Source organism: Heliangelus exortis, chromosome 3, assembly GCF_036169615.1.
Source record: "Heliangelus exortis chromosome 3, bHelExo1.hap1, whole genome shotgun sequence".
NCBI lineage: Eukaryota > Metazoa > Chordata > Aves > Apodiformes > Trochilidae > Heliangelus > Heliangelus exortis.
This window is the reverse complement of record NC_092424.1, coordinates 12098291-12119963: the sequence shown is the minus strand read 5'-3', so window position 1 is coordinate 12119963 and position 21673 is coordinate 12098291. Positions and strand designations below refer to the sequence as shown.

At 36.5% G+C, this 21673-nt stretch overlaps 1 protein-coding gene across 10 annotated transcripts in view; it reads right to left on the bottom strand.

The window, feature by feature from the left end:
• Positions 1–21673, bottom strand: part of BIRC6 (baculoviral IAP repeat containing 6) — a 155914-nt gene that overhangs the window by 93137 nt on the left and 41104 nt on the right. For 4 of the 10 annotated variants that reach the window (XM_071739197.1, XM_071739202.1, XM_071739199.1 and 1 more), the window contains exons 13-31: positions 20199–20359; positions 17180–17311; positions 15736–15867; positions 15286–15464; positions 14774–14904; positions 13744–13905; positions 13500–13631; positions 13139–13236; positions 11789–11936; positions 7740–7873; positions 7152–7298; positions 6505–6692; positions 5550–5864; positions 5034–5133; positions 4349–4563; positions 3976–4184; positions 3334–3680; positions 2204–2423; positions 1536–1669 (exon numbers count right to left, since the gene is read on the bottom strand). In XM_071739197.1, coding sequence (XP_071595298.1) covers positions 1536–1669; positions 2204–2423; positions 3334–3680; positions 3976–4184; positions 4349–4563; positions 5034–5133; positions 5550–5864; positions 6505–6692; positions 7152–7298; positions 7740–7873; positions 11789–11936; positions 13139–13236; positions 13500–13631; positions 13744–13905; positions 14774–14904; positions 15286–15464; positions 15736–15867; positions 17180–17311; positions 20199–20359 — 3284 coding nt within the window. The remainder of the gene's footprint in view (positions 1–1535; positions 1670–2203; positions 2424–3333; positions 3681–3975; positions 4185–4348; positions 4564–5033; positions 5134–5549; positions 5865–6504; positions 6693–7151; positions 7299–7739; positions 7874–11788; positions 11937–13138; positions 13237–13499; positions 13632–13743; positions 13906–14773; positions 14905–15285; positions 15465–15735; positions 15868–17179; positions 17312–20198; positions 20360–21673) is intronic. The other 6 variants (XM_071739200.1, XM_071739201.1, XM_071739204.1 and 3 more) reach the window with 5 other exon arrangements.

Below are 21673 nucleotides of genomic sequence, written 5' to 3'. Positions count from 1 at the left end.
TAAGGCACAGCAATGACTTGTCCAAAATCACATGTAGCTGCTAGCCCAAACAATAGGATGCAGACCCTGTTAACTCCTGTCCATACTGGCAGAAAGTAGCCCACCCCAAGCAAGCAAAGCAGCAGGTGGCCTTCCCCTAACAGGGCCTGAACAAGGACTGCAGACTAAATAACAAGAACAGAAATTAGTAGCACTGGTGATCACTACACACCTTTTTGGTTGGAAAATAAAAAGAACGGAGTCCGCTGCAGGGTGAAGGATATAACTTTTCAGACTTCTGTTCAAACAAGTGCATTTCTTTTTCTTGTAACTCTTACAAACTAATATTTTCAGCTTCTCTCCTTCAAGTCTATTTTGTTTATTCCTTTTTTTCCCTCCCTCTGCCTCCAAGTTTACAACCTCTCCCTATCCAAAACACTCACACCTCTTGTCGTTCGTTTCTAGACTTTTGCCCTATTACATTTTCACCCCTTTGACTCTTAGTTATGCATGATAGTTCTCATATAGAAACTTCTTCTGCCGTACCTGATGCTTCCACCACATGTAATAATGCCCTAGTACTCACCTGTACTGTCCAGGAGGAAGGAAGCTGGAAGACCAGCAAATTAACCTCTGAAGTATCACTTACTTCTGCTTCCTAAAGTCCTCCGTGAGGACAACTAGTAAGGCAAGAGCTATGAAAGGAATTGGCAGCTGTGGGGAGAGTGCAAACAGAGGTAGAGGAGATGTAAGCTTGAGTTTGCCTCAAACTAGTTAGACTACAGCAGGATACCTCCAAGATAGAGAAAGTACATGGCAGACCAATGGGAAGCAATAGGACAGCTTCTGAGAACAGCTGTTGGCTTGTGTACATCAGGAGACAAGGTAACAAGTAAGGACAGTTGGCATTTACCAACTTTCAAAACACTGAGAATTATAAACAATACATCTACAATGCTCTGCCACATGTACCCAACAAGTGGGGTACCTTAGAGCTTGACATTTCCAAAACCAAACATTTTCCTCAAACTTAGAGTAGTTAACAAAACAGCCAAAGAGAACAGTTTGGAGAATATAAGTTGAGTAATTTTTCCAGGGTTTAAAAAAAAAAAACTGAATTCCTTGTGATTACAAAAAACCTTATGTACTTTGCAGAAACACAGACTTGTCTTCATAACCACAATTCAACTCAAAAGCTTGAAACTTAGAGTCTCATAAGCAACAAGGGGCACTTCTTTCTTACAATGCTAAATTCCAAGTCATTCACCAGAGCCACCAAGTTGTAAACACTGGATGTTTCCCCCACTCTATTAAAATTTGAAAGCTCCCTAGCTGAACTTAAACCAACCACACAGGTTTTACTCAGGTCTAGACAGGTGAGAAGATGAATCTCTTTTAGCACCTAAGAACAAGAAGTTGCAGCACATTTTAGAAGACACTTGAGTTGTGGAAATACACTCAACAAGCTATTTCTCCTTTTAATACACCAAAATTGTGAGCTAGTCTGTTGATTTTCAAGTTTATACAGAAAATAGTTTCCCAAATCAGAGAGCTACCTTCAGTTCTTCTGTGCACAGGTAAATGAGGTTGCAGTGGTGACAGCAGGTTGTCCAGGAGATTGAGTAAACTTTCTAAAACGCCACTGTTGCTAAGCGATCTTTGGCCAATGCAAGAAAGCAACATGAAGACCCTAAAAATGGAATTTACATATTGAGATTTTTTTTCAAATCCAGTTATATTCTGAACCACCTCTTACTGAACAATATTCCCCTAAGCTTTCATCTGAGACACAAACAGATAGCTACAAAAAGCAATACTGTGGCCCACCAAGTGAATCGGATTTTTTGTTCCGTTGTAAGGATAATGCAGTTATTTTGGGATGAACATTTTCTGTTTCACCCTCAAGAGGTCAGCAGAGCATTCCACTTTGTATATCTGAAATAATACCTCATCTGTTTTATTTCCTATGACAGATGATATATCGAATAGCAAGGATAAAGAATCAAATCCATATATTCTTTTATGCCCAAGTTAATTAATTTTAAAAGAGACAATATAAACGTTACTGTCCAAAGAAGTCAGAAGGCCACAGAACAGCAAATATGCTTGATTAAAATAAAATGTTACTGTTTAGAGTATCAAAGAGCTATCAGTAATCTGAAGAAATCAACACATCTAACAGTCAGTCCTTAATTTGGTGCTTGGTTATAGACTTATACCTTACCTGTCTTGTGGAAATATGAGAAGCTGCTCTGAATTGTATAATTCCTGCAGTACATTTGAGAGAAACTGGCCCCACCATCTTTCTCCTCCACAGAGCTGAACAAGCAGAAGGCCAGTATGCAGTCGTATCTTTGGGGTTCCACTGATACATAGGTGTTTAAATAATTCTTCACAAGCTTGAGCATGAAAAGTACTTTGTAGCACCACAGGAACTGAGTGCCCTTTTGTGAAAAGAGAACACTATGTTTAAGGGGACAATGGCTTGAAAACATAGGAGGAAAGTTTGCAGGAAGTTTTAAAAGCTATTTTGGCTAGACTAATTAGCACAGGGGCAAGGAACATAAGTAGAGATGGTAATTTACAGGTAAACCATAAAGATCAGGCCATTTGGTGAAAACCACAATTTCATGTAAATGCAAAATAACTTAAGAATGAACTGGCACAGAAACTTACAAGACATACACACCTATCTATCAGCAGAATAATGTTCTACCTTTTTTTAAAACAAAACAAAACACAACACAACACCACATCACTCCTACTCAGGCTTTTGAATTTTCATTCTCCAAAAACTACTACAAATGGCAAGTTTAGATATTAAGAATTCTAACTGGGTAATTAAAACGATTAATGGAGTAGAAATAGCAGTTTTATGACTTCTTTTTCTCCCCCCACAGAAGCAATTTCTGACTACTTTCCCCACTTCTAAGAGCCTAATCCACCCCCAGTGTTACACAGGCATCAATGCTCACAGATCCTTCCACAAGCTGATGCTACCTACGAAAACAGGATTAATTCTGTCTGGGCAGTCTTTTGTTGCTTCAGCAAATTGAGTTAGTCCACAGAAGCATGAATATCTGAACAAAGGAATTAGCAGCCAGGACCACGGAAAAGAAAGAAGGACCTTGATCTCTTCTCCTCCTCTTTTTGGAGCAGGAAGTGTTTAGGTCAGCTTGGTGCCACTGGTGAAATTTTACACTGTTATGTTACCAGCTACTAAAATCATAGTAAAACGTATCTGAAAATAGTTTAAAAGCTTTATAGTGGTAAAATACAGAAAAAGAAACAGAAAGACTTGCCAATTGTTTCTACAAGCATGACAGAAATCTCAAAACCTCCAAAAATACTAACCGTTGGAAGAATGAAGCAAACTAAGCAAAGTATCCAGTAAATATCTAATGATGGTGCGTAACTGTTCTGTGGATGACATCTGAATCAACTCTTTTGGATCGGATTGCTCCTTCAGTGTTTTCCTGCTTGCCCCTAAAGCTACTTTGAGCCTCTGAACAGCATGGTGAGCCAAGTTGAGTTGAAGCTGTAGCTGAATGCAGTCCTGGTAAGCAGAAAATACTCTGCTATCTTCTTCTACTGCTTTGTCTGGCTTTCGTAAAAAGTACTGGGCATTGTTAGCACTATTGAGTGGTGGCAGGTCAATACTCTGCAGAAGGATTTCTAACCGATGACAGGCCAAATTGTACCTAAAGGGAAACATTCCAACATGCAGTTCAATAGACATTAGGAAATGGCAAAACATTTGACAGTCAACCTGCCAGAAGTTGAGTTCTAGTCCATTTTGAATGCACTGTTAAAACAGATACTGAAAAAAAATACAGCATGGTCTTTGTTATTGCTATTCACTACATCTCTACAACAAACAGAGTTTTCTTTGGCCTGAAGAACATCATAGGAAAAAACTCCACATCTGTAACATCATGATATCCCAGTGGTTTAAGCCAAAGCAACTACTAAATACACATACGCTTTTCTTCTAACCTGCATTGTATGTCTTCTTGCAATGCAACCATCATTGCCAAGTGTTGATCAATTTCTGGCTGATTTGCAGCTTCACCTTCTCCTCTGAGGGGATCATGCATTAGTTTCAGCTCATTTTCAAAGGGCAAGATATAGGTATGGCCATAATAAAATCCTAATGGGATTTTCGCTCTGGCATTTGTGCTACCATATCGACCAATAACAGTGATCTGAAAAAGAACACAGCTACATTGTAACACACTTACACCAAACAAGCAAATAAACACCTAGTGAAAAGTTCATATACAACTAAAGTTTGGTCTGACCAGAAATTCTACATAATAACAAAGATCAAGAGTTTAAAAGATAGAGTATGCAGTATATCTCCTTTTACCTTCATAAACCTGCAAACTGGGGGTGGCAACAAGTCATGCAAAATCAGTGAATGTGTGCTAATGTCAGTAGCTACTACAAGTCGCCTTCCATCCACTTCTTCTCCTAAAGTCCAGATGTCAATTGACAAAGAAGCCAAATCTCCACAAGTGGGGATCAATACATCTGTCAGCAAGATAGGTCTTCCAAAATCTAAGGTCACAAATCTTCTTGCCCCTGGGGGAAAAACACAGGATTGCCTAAAATACCAGCACCGTTGATCAGGAAAGTGGTGTAACTTTTCAAACAATAAAGCCACTGTTTATAAATTGTCCAAAAGGTGTATAATTGAAGTTAAACATAGCTGCACAATCTGAGAATCTCTCATTAAAACTCTGAAAAAAAGTGCCTTAGACTTAATTTATGTTGCTAAGCTTTTTATGTATTATTTCAGAATAGGTGCTCTGTCTAGTGACCCAACATATCCCCCCCCCCCCCCCCCCCCCCACACCTGACTTTTTCAGCTTTATAAACAAGACCGAATGCTGGGGCATCACCTTTTAGATACAACAGAAATGCTAATGGAGAGACATATTTTCTCTCAGCCAAGTGAGACTGAGGCTAAGCAATTTCACTGAGAACTTGGAAAATATTCCACAACATTTTATAAAATGTGTCAAAATCATTATTAGGAATTCTGGTTTTACCTGAGTGCATTCGCTCTATAATAATTGACTGATGAGGTGGAGGTTGAAGAAAATGTGAGGCATGAGATATTGCAAGAGCAAGACCGGATCCAAGTGGATTCTGAGGAGTGGGAAAACATCAGTAAAATTAAGTCATTAAAATCTATGCATTTATAAAAAGCTGTTCTTTACAAAAGAGTGTAAGAAGAAGCAGCTTGCAATTTAAATATGTACAATTCTGACAACACCTCACAACACTTATATTTGAGCATGAACCTTCACACTACATTAACTACTAACTTCAAAGAATTAATAAGTCCTTATATAGCTAGATTAGCTTCTTTTTTAGAAGAAACCCTTTGAGGTGCTGGAATGACTATCTTGCTTTTTTAAATTTTCATTCTCACATTGTCTAAATTACTTCCCACATTTCATCCAAATAAACAGCTATTTGCTAGCACTCAAGAATAAATTAGAATCTGACAAGGCTTATAGCATCTTACAGTTTCAGAACCACCAGCAAACAATAATAATTACCGTTCTAGACTTGCTTGTGTTTTTGTTATGTGCTGCAAGGTTAACTGTTGGGGGATCAATGACGGAACCTGGGAAAAGCTGAGCAAGCTCTGCATTAATAACAGCAGAGACTGCCTCATTAGGTGGAGTCAAAGGCGGAGTCATAAACAGAGGAGTTGTTTTTGGTGTGGGTGGAATGACATCTGAAGGATGGATGAAGAAACCTGGGGCTGCTACTGGATTAGAAGGCACAGAGTTGTGAACAGGACCAACTGCTGATGCTGCTGCTGCCGCCGCCGCTGTCGTCTGATGCAGCTTTGCTTCCAGCTTAGCCTTCTGTGGGGAAAATGAAAGCAGTGTATGTAGCAGATAATACTGCCTGTGCACACAGGAACAGTACTGAACTATGATGTTCAACTTTCATTATAAAACTAGATTTAATAAATCCAAGCTACCTGCAGCATGGGCACGTTAAATGTCCAACTATAAGCTGAAAAATGAAACTATTCAATTTTACTTCACTTGCTAAGAAAATGAGTAATAAAGTAATTAACTGGAGTAATAAAAAAATAATTTAAAAAACTACAACTAAACAGCAAAATACACAGCCAAGCTTCACACTGACAATGGCTTTGTAAATGGTACTTTCCTATGTTGGCAATTGTGCTTTTCATTTCAGTGGGGTTTTTCAATTTCAGACCAATATACGTAAGTATTAAGACCTAGTGTTGATTAGAAACTCCCAACCCACCCTCAAAATACACAAAAAACAAGTTTGAAAGACCAAAGCAGCATGGGAGACACTCTCAGCATTTTGCTTAATAAGAGTGATCCTCAGTCATGAGCTGTTCCTTCCTCAAATACACTGTGGAGGGAAAAAAAAAAGAAAAAAAAAAAAAGTGACTAGCTCTGCAACTACTTTCTCAGCTTTTGAAGTTTAGAGACAGCATTAAAAAATAGCTAAATAGCCTCCAACCTGTTGCTGAAGCTTCAAAAGCTGCTGCTGTTTCTCTTGCAGCACCTGGAGCTGTTGCTCGGCTGAGGCCATTGCATGAGAGAGAGACTGCAAAGCTACCTGGGCTGCTGAACTCAGTGCTGTCGAGGCTTCCCCAACCGTTCCAGAAGAGAGGCCACCAACTGCTGGGGTAACCCCAAAGGTACTCACTGGCATCAAACAAACAAACAAAAAACAAACCACATGTATGTAGAAAAGAAATTATAAAAGACACCTTTAATTTAATTCCTTATTAATCGTTAAGAGCAATGTAAAAAGAAGATAGATATCTTTTTTTCACTCAGTTCTTGCCACAGCATATGGTTTAAAGACTACACAAACTCATACATGCAGTGTTTTCATTACAGAAGAGCCACCTAATGCCCATAATTCCTTTGCCACATAAGGCTGCAAGGTAAAGATGCAAGCTTATATATTGTGCTCTCTGATAGAAGCAAGTTGATTCCAACTCAGAAAGTTGGAATCGAATTTGTTTTTTAAGTTCTAAGAATTTTAACTACACATATTTAAAAAATAATACAGGCAAGGTTGTCAAACAGTGCTTATTATGTCCAAACAGAATTATTATATTGTAGAACTAGATAGAAAAAATGAAAAATTGTATATACCAGTAAACGTACTTGCATCGTCCCTTTCTATTCTAGTTCCATCACTTGTTGAAACGCAAGTAAAGTGCAGAGGTTCAACTTCAAGAAGTCCAGTAAGGGAAGTAAAACTACCTTCAGCAGCTGCACAGCTACTTATTTTCCCATTTCCTGAAAGAGAATAAATATTTGCACAATCTTCAGAAAAATCCATTTAGGTTTCTCTGCTATTGAGATGGTTGCTAGTCTAAATGAGTAATAACATATCTCAAGAACACTGGTCAACAAAAGTGACAGACGCTTCCTAGATGACTGACCTAGGGAATAACAGCAGCCTTTCTGGTTAATCTCTTTCTTAGATCTTCTACAGTACTTACAAACAAACAAAACAAAACACAAAAAAAACAATGACAGATTCTAGAAATATGCTTTTTTCTTGCTGTAAGGGATTCAGGAAATGTGAAAAAACTCATGAAGCATGAAAATATCTTCAACTTCATTATGTACAGCTATAAAGCATATGGAATGTATAAAACCACATCTTCACTAAAGAAAAACATTATAACAGAATTACCAATTACTCCTCAGCAGTTTACGGGTAAACATACGTACCTGATAGAACATCAGACAAATCAATTTCATCTGACTGTACTCCAATGCTGCTGTTGTACACATTTTTACAAGAAGAGCCACTTATTTCCAAATCAAAAAGAACCGGATCAAAAGGAGAACTATATAAACCATATCTGCAAATGGAATAGGAAAAACAGAACTATTCAAACAGTAAGAATTTACATAAAATTTTTTAAAGAAAAAGATCAAGTATTTACTTACCAGAATTTTCTATGTTTCAAATAACTCATTTTATTTGATTGGCATATCTTAAAAATTACCATTTACTTTACTATAAATTTATTAGATAAAAACAGCTTATGATGTTAAGTAACTGTTACAAAACAGTTGAGAAGATGTAAAACTATTCTGGAAACATGACACATAATCACACTCAGACATGGAAACTGAGTACAAGCCTGAGACAATTAGCCACAGCAATACACATGCCTGCACATGGTAAACCAGACATTTATCTCAAGTCCATAAAAACACAGTACTGATTTCCAAAACAGCAAAAGAAGTTCCACCTCAGCTTGTTCTTCCATCTGAAGTACGAAGGAAAAAAACCAAAACTGCTAGGAACAACAATCAACACTTACCAGTACTTCAAATATCTGAACAGAAGAAAATCTCATTACTCGTACTCTAGCAGTGTTGCAGGGGAAAAAAACATAATGCAATCACTCAAGCAACAAAGTGATGCCAGATCAATTAGGGTTTTATAAGTCCAGAAAGTGTAAAAATCGAAGCAATAACAAAATGAGTGGCTTTATTTTTTTGTACCAATACCTATTATCAGCAATTGACAAGAGAAAAAATAGAAATCAGGCCAAATTATTAAGCAGGAATAAAAAGAAAGAATGCATTAATGAAGGTACAAAAGTAAGAAACACATAACACTTCACACTTTCGACTACTGGCAAGAGCCAGAAGAAATAGTGACAGGATGTTCCTCCACACCTTTTCCCTGTGACTCTGATCAGCTATTTATCATACATTCCCTAACAAAGTTACTTAAAAGGACCCTGATGTAAACACGTTAAAAATACAAAATTATGTCTCTTGAATCAATCTTTTTTTTTCTTTCTCCCTGCTATGTTGCAACATTTTGTCAATTAACATATGTTTACCTCACCATATGCTTGACATACACCTAAAAGATAAGAATGCTTATCAGGTCGTCTCCTGGTGCATGATGGAGACAATGAAGGTAGCAGGACACCCAAAAAAAGACTAAAAGATAAGGATGACTCATCTCCGGGAAGTCGGGAAATCTGTATGTATCAGGGACTTATGCAAAAAAGGGACCCCTTTTCTTTTCCTGTATAAAAATCGCCCAAGAAGAACCGAAAAGCCAGCAGCTCAGAGCAGTCAGCAGCTCAGAGGAGCCAGCAGCTCAGAAGGACACGTGGAAGCCAGCTCCTGTGACTACAAACTCCAGCCAGCTCGGCGCAAAAAGGCGGGAAGCAGCTCTGAAGGCCCAAGCGGAAAGCGGCGAGGCGGCTTTCTTCTAGACCCCCCCTCTCTCGGCACTTCGGCTTCAGCTCCGGGACAGAGAAGCGGCAGGAGCGACAGACCCTACGCACCCGACCACAGCCAGAGGCCGAGGCCGGCGGACGGTGATAACATCTCAATTACCCTCCTTCTTTTCTCTTCTTAACGACTCTTCTCTCCAAAGTAACTAATTGTATAAATCCTAAATAAATCCTTTTAACTTGTTTAAATCATAAAGCCTGGTTATTTTTGTAAACTCACGCGTCGTCTATGAGTAGTGGCTGAAATTTCCTCGCAAACAAAATATAAATAATAACTCGGATCGTAACAGACCCATAAGGTAGCATATTTAAGATGACAGTCTTATACTATGAACAATACATATTAGATTAAACTAGGTTGCTCTCTACATGCTACATGAAAACTTGTACATGGAAACAGTGCAGACTGCCTGTCTAGCAAGACTGAGGTGTTTCCTGCATGACCTTTTTTTATAAACAAAGATAACATGTTACTGTAAAATGGTTACTAAACACACAAATTCTCACAGACTGTTTTAGACCTCAGATATACAAACTCAATAAATTAGATCAGCTCAACATTAACACTGATTAATTGAACAATTTCAGGGAAGAGTTTGATTTCTTAAGTAAGTAGGTGATAAAAACTAAAAAATCTAAACATATTCTGTCCAGCCCATATTCATTTAAAAAAGCACTGTGCCTTCTGCTGATCCTTCAGAAGGAAGGGTCATGTTTGCAATTATAAGATGCATTAGCAACACTCTCCAGAAACGAACAGAGAAGTTACAACAACAAAAAATCCTTCAAGTAGACATGTGCTTTTATTTGTTCACCAAATGCTAGGTTATTGTACCTGATAACGTACCCAAGCAATGGCAAAGAAGAAAAAAGCAAATCACAAATAAAATAAAACATGACTCCAGGAAAGGGGAAAAAGGTTAAGCCATACTTGCTTTGCTTCATCTTAATACTTAGCTTCTACACAAGAGAGAAATTACAGTATTGTCTTGATCTGCAGACACCAAAATGAAGTGCCAGCAGATTTTGCCCAAATGAGTGAACTAAGTCAAAAAATAATCCTTGCTAAAGAGATACCATATTCGAAATGAGATTAGAAAGATGTGTCTGCTACTATTCTTATCCTACTGTGGGGATACTGAGTTAGAACAAAAGGAAATTTAGTTTCAAGATCGACTCATGGTAAGAAGAGGGGGTCACTTCAGAAAGGTTCCCTTGAGATCCAGACATCTGTGTTCACCATGAGATGATGTAAAATTGTCACATGTGCCCAACTCAAAAGTGGGCAACTGGAAAGGAAAAAACCTTTCAGATACGCAGTTTAAGGCATGGACTTGAAAGCAATCTATATGAAGGAAATGTGTCATTCTCATGTCAGGTGGAACTTCCATGTTTTTCTCCTCTATTTGGTTTCTAAAGAAAATGTAACATGAAAATAAAAAACGTTTTGTTTTTCCAGTTCCCTTTGTGTATTTTTCAAAATTTTCCAGTGACCACTTCAATTGCTAGCATATCAACTGCAAGGATCTTTGAACTAGATGACCTTTAAAGATCCCTTCCAACTCAAACTATTCTATTATTACATATGGTGAAATGAAATAACTGTGATGAGGAATTCAGCAGAGAGCACAATTAGGATTCAAGTGTTAACACCTGATAAGAAGTCTTTATCAAGTACTTTGGGATTACAGACCTTAAAAATAAAAAAAAACAAAACAAAAACCCCACAAAAAAACCCCAAGATACATCCCACCCACTAAAAAACTATATTCCTACATCCAAACTTAAGAGTACTACATATTCACTTTGATCTGAAGATTTGGAACTAACCTCTACTAAGTCTCTTCTACCTTGATCTTTCTTGACTTGAAGGAAAACTCTTCCCCACAAATCACAGCTGAAAGAGCTGTCTAAAAGCAGCAGGTTCCCATAATCCTAACAGAGCTTTGGAAACTGCTACAAAACAAACCACTGGATATTTCCTTTAATTATCATGTAAATTCAAATTTAAATGGACAAGCAGTTCAACATGTAAAAGATGCAACATCAGTCTGAAATTACACTGATACATGACTTACAATAAGAATCTGCATTCCCAGTAAATTACTCCAGGTCTCTACACTTAAGAATCTGGCCTTTAGTAGCAATCATTAAATAGACAGAGATACTATAATTTCGTTTATTATTATTCAGAACTGAAGCAATTTAATATATTTAATTCCCTCCCATACTCAAAATAAAACATACCTTGTTAACCCTTACACTAAAAATCAAAAACATTAGCTTATGGATTGCACAGACTTCAAATATCATATATACATTTGCTGAGTTGAAGTGTGCTTTAAAGTGTAAGATAGCTACTAAATTCACCTTTTATGTTGCAGAAGTCAACACTATTTCACAGGAAAAAAAGCACCTTTTATTTTTAAACAAATGAACTTTTTCAGCAGACCATAGAATGTCATTAGACAGCTTTTGTTATTAAGTTTACAACAGCCACATTCTTAGTACCTTGTTTGAAGCAGTGCTTCCATAGGTGTCAGGCGATCCTGCAGCTGCCGGGACACAGCAGTCAGCAATGATGCACAAGCTGTACTACATCCTGCCAGATCTTCATCCTTTACATAATTCAGCAATACAAAATACCAATACACAGATCCTGAAAAAAAAAAAAAAAAAAAAAAAAAATTAGGTAAAACATGATGTGGATTTTCCACTCAGAAAATATACTTTTAAGCATAATCAATGGAAGTGACAAGTGAAGTTTCCAGTGTTTACTTAAAACAGTCTAGGAAACATTCTCTCCTCTTTTTGAGAAACTTAAATTTAAAATTATTCTGCAATCGTTAGTCTCCAGAAGTACTTTAAATTGTCTTATCAAATAATTCCTAATTGAAGAAGAAAAGGTTCCCAAGAGAAAGTTTTACACATACTTCTTCTGTAGTTTCTGCCCACTGCTTCTACTAAGCACAACATTCTTTATGTTCTTGATGCACTAAGGTGCTAAGCTTGGGGTTCCAATTCCTTCAGACCCAACCATTCTAGATTTAATTCCTCCTCTCCCCTTATCCTCTGTGTGGGGTTGCTGTCTCCTGTATTTGCTGGAGGCATTCTTTCCTTACAGATCAATTCTGGGAGCAGAGTACAGTGGCTTGGTACAGAAACCGAAACTTAAACCTTCGCATCCTCCTCCTATGCATTCCATATCCTCAATAGCAGCATGTCAAATGTTTCTATCTGGGTGGTAGCACAACAATCATTTTAGACTGCAAACTACTTTTCCTGCAAGAGTCCTTGGTGATGTCAAGATAGATGCAATTCAACATCATACTGTGAAAAACACTAAAGCAGGCCTTCCTAAACATGAGTGCTTAAAGTCATCTTCTCGTTCTGTCTGGCACTCATAGCAAGATGCTATGCTATCCTTTCTCTGCAATATAAGTGAGAAAGGAATTTGATTTCCTTAAAAATATCCTTTTGGTGCAAAAGTAACAAAGGGTTGGTTAGCTGGACATAATTTGAAATTTGAATAGTCAGGCTGCCTGGAATAAAAACTCTAACTTTGCGAAATAACAATCTTGACTCTGACTTATACCAATAGAATCTGTGGCTGTTCACATCTTTGACAATGCTTAAAACTTTACTTTAGCTCACCCCAAAGTGTCAGTATCTTAGCATTCTGTTTTAAGCAAGCTAATTTGCATCTACAAATGCATACTTCATACTTGCATACTACCTGACCAGACTTCTCCAAGAAGCAGTTTGTACAAACTGAAAAATTACCTAATTCTTATTTTACAAGAGACTCCAACAAAACATGGCAAAATGTGTCATTTTCATCAACAAACACTGTATACATACCACCTGTTGCAGCAGCAGGCAAAAGAGGCATATTGTCAAGTAAAGCTTTTAGAAGAACTGATCCAAACCCCTGCTGACTCGGGTCACATCTGCCATTGCTACAGAGAAAAACATTGACACTTTACCATTAATGAATAAAAAAGGAAACAGGAAATCTCCTTCAGAAGATGGATGTTTAGAAATTGATATTCTTTGCATTCATACTCTATTACATTTTTCCTCAACAACAGATCTTTCTAGATCTTGTTGCTTCATAAACTCAACATCAAACAACAACAAACACACATATACAATTCAAACTGCATGAAAAACCCCAAAATATATATATACAAAAATAGAACACTATATAATTAGCACTGACCTGATGCATAGTGCAAGAAATCGTGCACACTTGTGAGCTATGCTCCGCCCAGCTTCAAAGAAGCAAACGCGAATTACATCAGAGACACATTTACGTGTTTTAGAAAGCAAACTGTCATTTCCTTCCTTTGAGCTGTAAAAACAAGTTGCATACTTTAGAGAATCATATAAAAACTTACTATTTTTTTAAGAGAGCTGGTAACTGAGAAACAGGCACACTACCTTAAACACAGTTTCTCTCTTACCTGCCAGGTCCATTTGAATACACTCCTGCTAGCCAACAAAGCGTGTCTAGCACAAGACTCTGAGCATGCTCTGTAGTGAGACCATCATCAGTCTTCTTGCAAAGAGTGCTAAGCAGCTTCTCATGGAACTCTGAAAACTGTAACATGGCACACCTTTGAACTCTAGGGAGGAGGGGAGAGAAATAAAAACCAGAATTAAACAATATGGCCCTTTCTGCCATTAAACTATGCCTCTGGCTTTGTATTTGGTCTTGTAAGTGGTGAAAAAAAAATGCCTAGATGACAGTAAAACTAGTACATAAGCACAGATTTTACTTTCCACACAAACATTCACAATCTTCCTATTTTCTGTTCAAAGAACTTCCTAGGTTACTGTATATACACTTGAGGGGTTTTTTCTGATTAACTAGAAACCTCTAAACCTAAACAAACTTTCATCATCTACAATACTTTTTGTCAACCACTGGCAAACAACTTTCTGCAGCCTCTCTGACCTCTTTAAACTCATTATAATTAGTGTCACTGTTGTGGAGTGGAAGTTAATTACAGAAATTAAGTTCTAAATATAATTATTTGTATTTAGGTCTGTAGTACAAATCCAGAGACCTTAACCATTTTTTAAAAAAATAACAATTTGTTAAACAAATTTGATTCCAAACTTTCTGTAAAACAGTCAATTCCCTACTGTAGAAAACAAGACAACATGTGAAGCAGGAAGAAGATCCTTCTGCTTAAAAAAATAAAAAACTGTCCAAATAATTTATTTATTTTACCAATAGAAGCTATTTATATTTGCCTTTTCAAGTCAGGCAATTAGTCACTCAACATAGAATTTCATGCACATTCTTAGACTCTACCACAATCTGCACAGCACAGTGCCTTCAAACTCGCACTTTACAGGATTTTCCATAAAAAATAAATTTAGGAAACAACAACTTGAAACTGTGGTATTAACCGAGTTATTTTTAAAACTAAGTATTTTATAAGAAATGTACTGGTACATTTTTAGAATTAAAAAACACCTACTGACCTTTCCTTTGAAATTGAAGTTTTTTTAAATCGTCGAATTGTTACAGAGACTTCTTGAAGTAAGTCACAGCCTCTCAGATTGTCTGATTTTCTTGAAGAATTAGTGGCTTCAATTTTGCTAGATGGCTTTTCCTGTTTTTTTGAGGTGGTAAAAAAAATATTTCATAAATCACGTTGGTTTTTTAATTGCTTCATTTGTATACCTTGTTCACTGAAATGCATAAAGTTCAGTAAAATCTCAGCTTGAATATTGTACTAAAATACACTACTTTAATTCATTAATTGCTTTAATAAAGAACATAAAATTTAACAACATTCTGCAATTTATTGTGTTGCAAACATTCTAACAATGTCCCGAAGATGTAATCCAATTTTAGTTTTTAGTTACAACAGTCAAAAGACAGACACACACGCACCCAAATCTTCATAGGAGGATGAGATTTATCACCTACTGAAAACACTCGTGCCAATTCTACAACTCTAACATAGATTTCTTTCTTGGTTATTAATTACCTTGCCTGCTGCCACTTTTGCCAACAATGAAGCAAGGGAGTGGCCCTTGTTAGTCTGAGGCTTTAGAGATGGTATTCTAACAACTGGTCTAATACCACCATTGCAGATTTCTTCTGTTCCTCTGTCATTCACTGCTTTAACATGGATTAAAAATGAGCGGTACTTGCCACCAGCCATGCCTAAAAGTGGGGAGAAAAAGAAAAGGTTGGGGGGGAGGAGTTGCAGAACTTGAATAGTTTACTACAGGAAGTTGTAAAAACATTGCAACTTCACAGATACAGTGTACGACCAGAGCTCAACCATATTACTGACAGCACTTCCACGTTGTGTTGCAGAGCAAAATTTGTCAGTGGGAAAATAAAGAAATACAAACCAAAGTCTTACTACAGAAGTATGAGATGCCCTTCAGTCATACATACTTCATAGGAATAGCATAATAAACTGTTTTACCTTTAACAAGCTTTGGACTTGTTAGTGTCAACATTCCAGCATGTCCTGATAGATCAAGTCCAGTCGCCAGCCATACTGGACCGCAAAGTATATCTTCCTTGTGTTCCTCCAGAAATGGACACAATCTAAGACCTTAAAAAATATGAGTAATATGTATCTGAATTACTTACAACTAAGTCACAAAATCCGTATCATTTACATGAATAAAAAATACACCATATCAATTTCTTAATTACTAAATAAATATAATCTCTACATTGAAAATGTAACAATGTGTCCACCTTTAGCCATTTCCCACTGAAACGTAAATGACAGTTTTCAAAGTGTTTTCAATCATTGAATATGGACAATATGTATGTTGTCCATACAACATCTGATCTGTTCATCAGAGCCACAAATACTGATAAAAGGATGAACTAATATATTTTGATCTGTAACTAACTTCACTGCATGTTTTCTAAAGCAGGACAGAGGAGTTTTAAAAAAAAGAAAAAAAAATTTAAAGAAGGGAGAAGAAAAAAGAAAAAAAGATAAAAGCAAAAAAGGAAAGAAAAAGGAGAAAGAAATGCAAAAAAAATTAAAGAGAAGACTCATTTGTTTCTCCTGTGGTATACTGAAGCTACTGAAATTATCACTCATCTTCTATTTCTTTCTCACTATGAGAAACCTCCTTCCAGAACTTTTTATCACCCCTTTCATGCCATCCATCCATCCCCCTCCTTTGCAGCACTTTGCTTAGATTCACAGCATGTTTTGGGTTGGAAGGGACCTTTAAAGTCATGTTCTAAATAGGCCTGATCACATAAAAGGTAGGAAGGTGAAAAGACTATTGAAAGGCCCAAGAAAGACAGTTATCATTCTGGAGTTATCTGATTCACTCCAACTATAAATTTTTTGTCTGTAGCCTTCCACATTCAGATCCAATCTGACTGCCTTTCAGATTCTAATGGATTTTTTTAGGAGAGTATTGGTTAAAAAAAAAAATAACAAAAACAGGCACAGCAAATCTGATATAGCTGAAAATTAACATGACTAGTTATTAATTCTTTACCAGCTGTTTATATTTCTTTGTTTGCAGCAGCAGTCTCTAAAAAAGCAAGGCAGGGAAAGAAAAATTCTACTGAAACTAGCTAAGAACAACAAAATACTTCTGGAACAGGGTAAGAGTTTAAATTAGAAACATGCCCTATCAATCAACTTTATTTCTAAATTCAAATAAATACCAATCTGCTCTTAAGCAGCAAAACTCTCCAGTATTATTTTTGGTGTGTGTTTGTTTGTGTTAAACTTTCAACTCATACAGTGAACAGACAGTGAGAGAGGCAACATTGAGCGTTGCTGAGAAATCAGTCTATTTTTGCAGAGAAATTCCAGTACATCATTAAAAAAATAAAAACAAAGCAAGTTCATATTTTAAGGAAGAAAAAACATAAATGCAACTTACATTGTGGTTCCTCTATGTCCATATACTGCATTTCTTCATTGAGTTCAACTAGTCCTGGTTTTCCATTTCTCTCCACTTCAACATTATGAGCTGGAGATAAAGGAAATGTGATCTGTCTATCTACTGCTGCTTCTGGAAATAAAAATATTAGCAAGATTTCATAAACACTGCTTAGGTCTCACAGAAAACAGACTCAGTAGTTTTCACAGCAAGTTTATCACCTTTCTGCCCAAAACACTATTTCTAACATTGGCATGGGTTTTTTTTATATTAAGACTGCAACTGAACTTGCAGCAAATAGTTAAAAACTATCTTTTATTTACCTGCTCGCTTTAACACTGCCCAAATTATTTTCTCCTAACAATCAACTGCAGATTAGTCCTAAGTAATTAGATTACAGTATTGAAAATTTGATAACTTAGGATGAAAATAACTGGAGCACTCCTGCTGAACACCAGACATTATTTTGCTAACACGTAAGTACAGCTCTTTTTTAAATTAAATGGTTCTCATGAATCACAGAGGAAGAAGACACGCAAGCAAATCCACAAGGAACATACAGTCAATTAACTGCCAGATCAAAAACACCAGTTCCAAACTAGAAGATACATGCCTCTGCCCTTCCTGTTATTACACTATAGAGATTTAACCGGTTCCAGGATTTCTTTCAAACAGAAAAGAAGTGACGTATTCCTTAGGTCTCACTACCTTAAAATTTCACTTCTTTTCTTGCCCTATGAAGGTAAGGTTGGAAGGGGGGAGGAAATCAACTGAATTTCAGTCTGAAGATTTTATACATTTTTCCAATACATCAAACAACCCCAAATATTACTTTTCCCTGGAATAAAGACATTTTAACTAATATCCAACACACACATAAATTATCTAGGTTTACCATCCCTTAAAATAGGATCATTAGTGCTCTATTACTTCACTTGGAGGTGCATAGAAACAAAGGCAGATGTCATTAAGATCCTTTTCCAAAAGCCAATAAACTGAAAAATGGTAAGAAACAGCTGCAATGAACAACGCTTGTGAGGACGGTGGTTAGTGGAGGCTCCCCAATCCCACTGAATCAAAAACAAAAAAGATTTTGCCAAGGTCACCTCACAGGCACTCCCACATCCCCCAGGCCTTTCCAGACTGCCTGGAAAGTCAGCCAGTGTGTATACACTCTGGCTCTCCACTCCATGCTTTTTACACCCTGCCCATAACAGAAAAAATCAAATTCCACAACACTGCACACCAGGAGGTGAAATGTCACTTTCTGGAAGAGCTCTGTGATGTCTTACGTTTGGTATGCTGGACTGTAAAGCATCCACAAAAAGCTCTAGCAATTAATTTCACTGCCAAATCAAATTCCTTCAAAGAAGCAACCTGATCCAGTTGAAGATGTCCCTGCTCAGTGCAGAGGGGTTGGACTAGATGACCTTTAAAGGTCCCTTCCAACCCAAACTACTCTTTGATTCTATGAATTACTGATTGACAGGGTAGTTTCCTCAGTGGTATTTTAAACTGAAACATAAAGGAAAAATGTTCAGCATTTCTTCTACTTTGTTTCACAGGTGTAGATTTTCAGATTAACGTCAACATCCAGATCTGCAAGAGGACTGAATCCAAAAAATCATGCTGAAAACAAAGCAGGTTTGGTTCAGACAGGCAGCATGGACTATTTGTCTTATTTTTTCATTTGACAGAACAAAATTCTGCTGCATCTCAAAATTGAAGTTTTACTTCAAGAATTAAACAAAGAACCTGCAAGAACATCTGTTGACTTCTGTCCTGCAGTCACAACTACAATTGCTGCTAAAACTCTTAAACCTTCTTGTACCCTAAAAAGGATCCTATACACTGTTCTCCAAGAATATTGCTACGCTAGAGCATTTTATTCTTAGATTTCTTTAGGAGCAGCTACAGTTCACTTTTTTCCTTTTAAACACTGGGAGTGAGAAGTTGTATGAAACCATGTCAATGATCTTTGGTATGCCTGCATTCTTCTTTAAAATGTACAGCTCTGCTGCCCTTGTTTAACTGGGGTGTTCTTACTTGACATTACAAAAAAAAAAAAAAAAAAAAAAAAAAAAAACGTTTTAAAATCATGCTTGCTCTATTTTCCCCAACACATTTTAAATCCATCAGCCAATTTCATAATATCCAACACTAAGATTTCTCTTAAATACCAAGGTCCCAGAAGTTTTTTGAAAAGAGGTGGCCAGATAAAGATAACCAATTAATATCTCAATGAAAGGAAGTGCTGCATGTAATACCTTCCATTCCTAGCAGACAAGACAGCAGAACATGCATGGGAACACTCTCACCACAGGAAAATCCCAGTGGAAGCACAAACTCTTCCACATCAAAGAACTGATTTTCAATTTGTGCTACCCCCTCATAGGTCCCCTGATTGCTAGCAAGATGCAGAGTCCAGTTCAAATCTTCCCAAGGCAAGAGCATTCATAACTTTGGTCTACCCTGTCAGAGCTGCAGGGAACAAAAGGTGAAATCTTACTGCAGCTTTCACATGGCTTGGCTAATGAACCAGATAACGAGAGAATTTCCATGGAAACCAGGTTTTATCTACTATAAAAAAAAGCCTTGCTATATTCTCTTATGCATCCAAGAGACATTAACAAAATTTCATTCTGTGACTTGGAATAGTATTTTTTTTAAATACATGAAGATGTTAAAAGAGCACCATTTGTTTCAGTCAATCTTGAGGATGATTTACAAATGACAATGTATTTTTTAATGACTGCAGGATTCAAGCAGTACAGAATAATAATTCATTTCAACCTTTTTGAGCTATGCACTATTGTGTATAAAATTCAGGATTTTGAAAAATTTACCCCATTTGTTTCTCCAATTTGTATGTGAAAACAGACCATAATGTTGAGAAACAGAGTTAGGTTTAAAAAGAAAATTCACATGATCACAAGCAACCATTGTAATGCAATCTCAGAGAATAATGAGTCTGAGAAAACAAATAATATTCTGAAAGATGCTTTAAGTTCTTTCTTACCATTGACTTTCCCTAAGCCTGGAGCTTTATTTTTCAGTAAAGTCACTTGAATCTGGGGAATGTTTGTGATGTTTGAATTCAGAACAAACTTGAAGTCCACATGTCCAACCATACAGGCTTTTGGTAGAACCAGTTCAAAGACATGCTCATCCCAGCTGTTGCTGTCAGGAAAAAAGAAGACAATGACCCAGTGTCAAAAGAAAACTCAGATCAAGGAAGCAGCATTACCCAGTATGTTCTCCATCTATGCACACTTTCTTTAATAAGAAGAAAAACCTATTTTGTGTTCAGTTGACATTTGCATAATTTTCTGAAGTAAGTCTTTCAAACTGCAGTTAATCACATTCATTTTGTGAAGAACATGTTAAAAACCTATTGGTAAGAGAGGGAAGATCAATGTTCAGATGAAAGCAGCAGTGAAATGATCCCCTATTACCTTCATTACAGTTCAGTTTCCATATTCCTGCAAAACCAGTTAGTCATTTCTAAAGAAAAAAGGAATTATGAAAAAAAAAAAAATCACTAAAAAGGGAGCTGCTAAACAGTGAAGTGTATGAAAGCATGATAATAACTATCTTGTGTTCCTTTAACTCAGCCTTCACAACTGGTGTTAAGCAATGTTGCTTTCCAGTGGTATAACAGCCACATCTAGGAGACTCAAAATACTAGTTTCAAATTTTTTTAAAAATACATTTAATAATTTATAAAGAACAAGAAGGGCTTCTTACCAGGTGCACACTCAGAAGCCTGTGCTGTGCAAAATGGGTGCAGCTTTCTTTTAATGAGTCATATTTTCCTTTTAAAGAGAACTTCACTTTACATTTTGAGTGCAAACTTATGGTAACAAGCACCCCTCAATAACCAGTTCCATAGATACATACACTAAGGTTTGCAAAAAATAATTCAAACCAAAGAGAAAATAAAATTAATCATGCGTCAATTGCAACATTTCTATCTATTTTTAGAATAACTGCACTTCCTGATCCTCTCAATTTACCAGTAAATATTTTTTTAATGCAGTAACATTGAGAGACTGATTATTTAATTGTATAACTGAGAACACTATGAAACTGGGTATATGGCTAAAAATATTGGTTGGATGTTTTTCTAAATTACAAAAAAAAAAAGAAAAGTTTGAAATCAAATAATATGCTACACTAAGCACTGTGCAGAAAACCATTTAAAAATAGATTACAGACTGGTGCAAATATATTTACTTCTCTGCATTTTTTACAGTAATATTCTTGATCGCCATATCTTTCTCAAGAAAATAAAATACACTTTCAATAGATTCCAGATCCACATAATAAAATAGCCTGCTTTTCAGAAAAAGCAACATGGGAAAACTGATTTTTGGAGGAAAGGCAGAAAGAAATGAATGATGAAACGGAAAGAGAGCTTGTGGTTATCGTATAAGCAGCAACAGTGAAGCACTTTCAGCTAACTGTACAAATAATTTAGGTAAATAAAACACA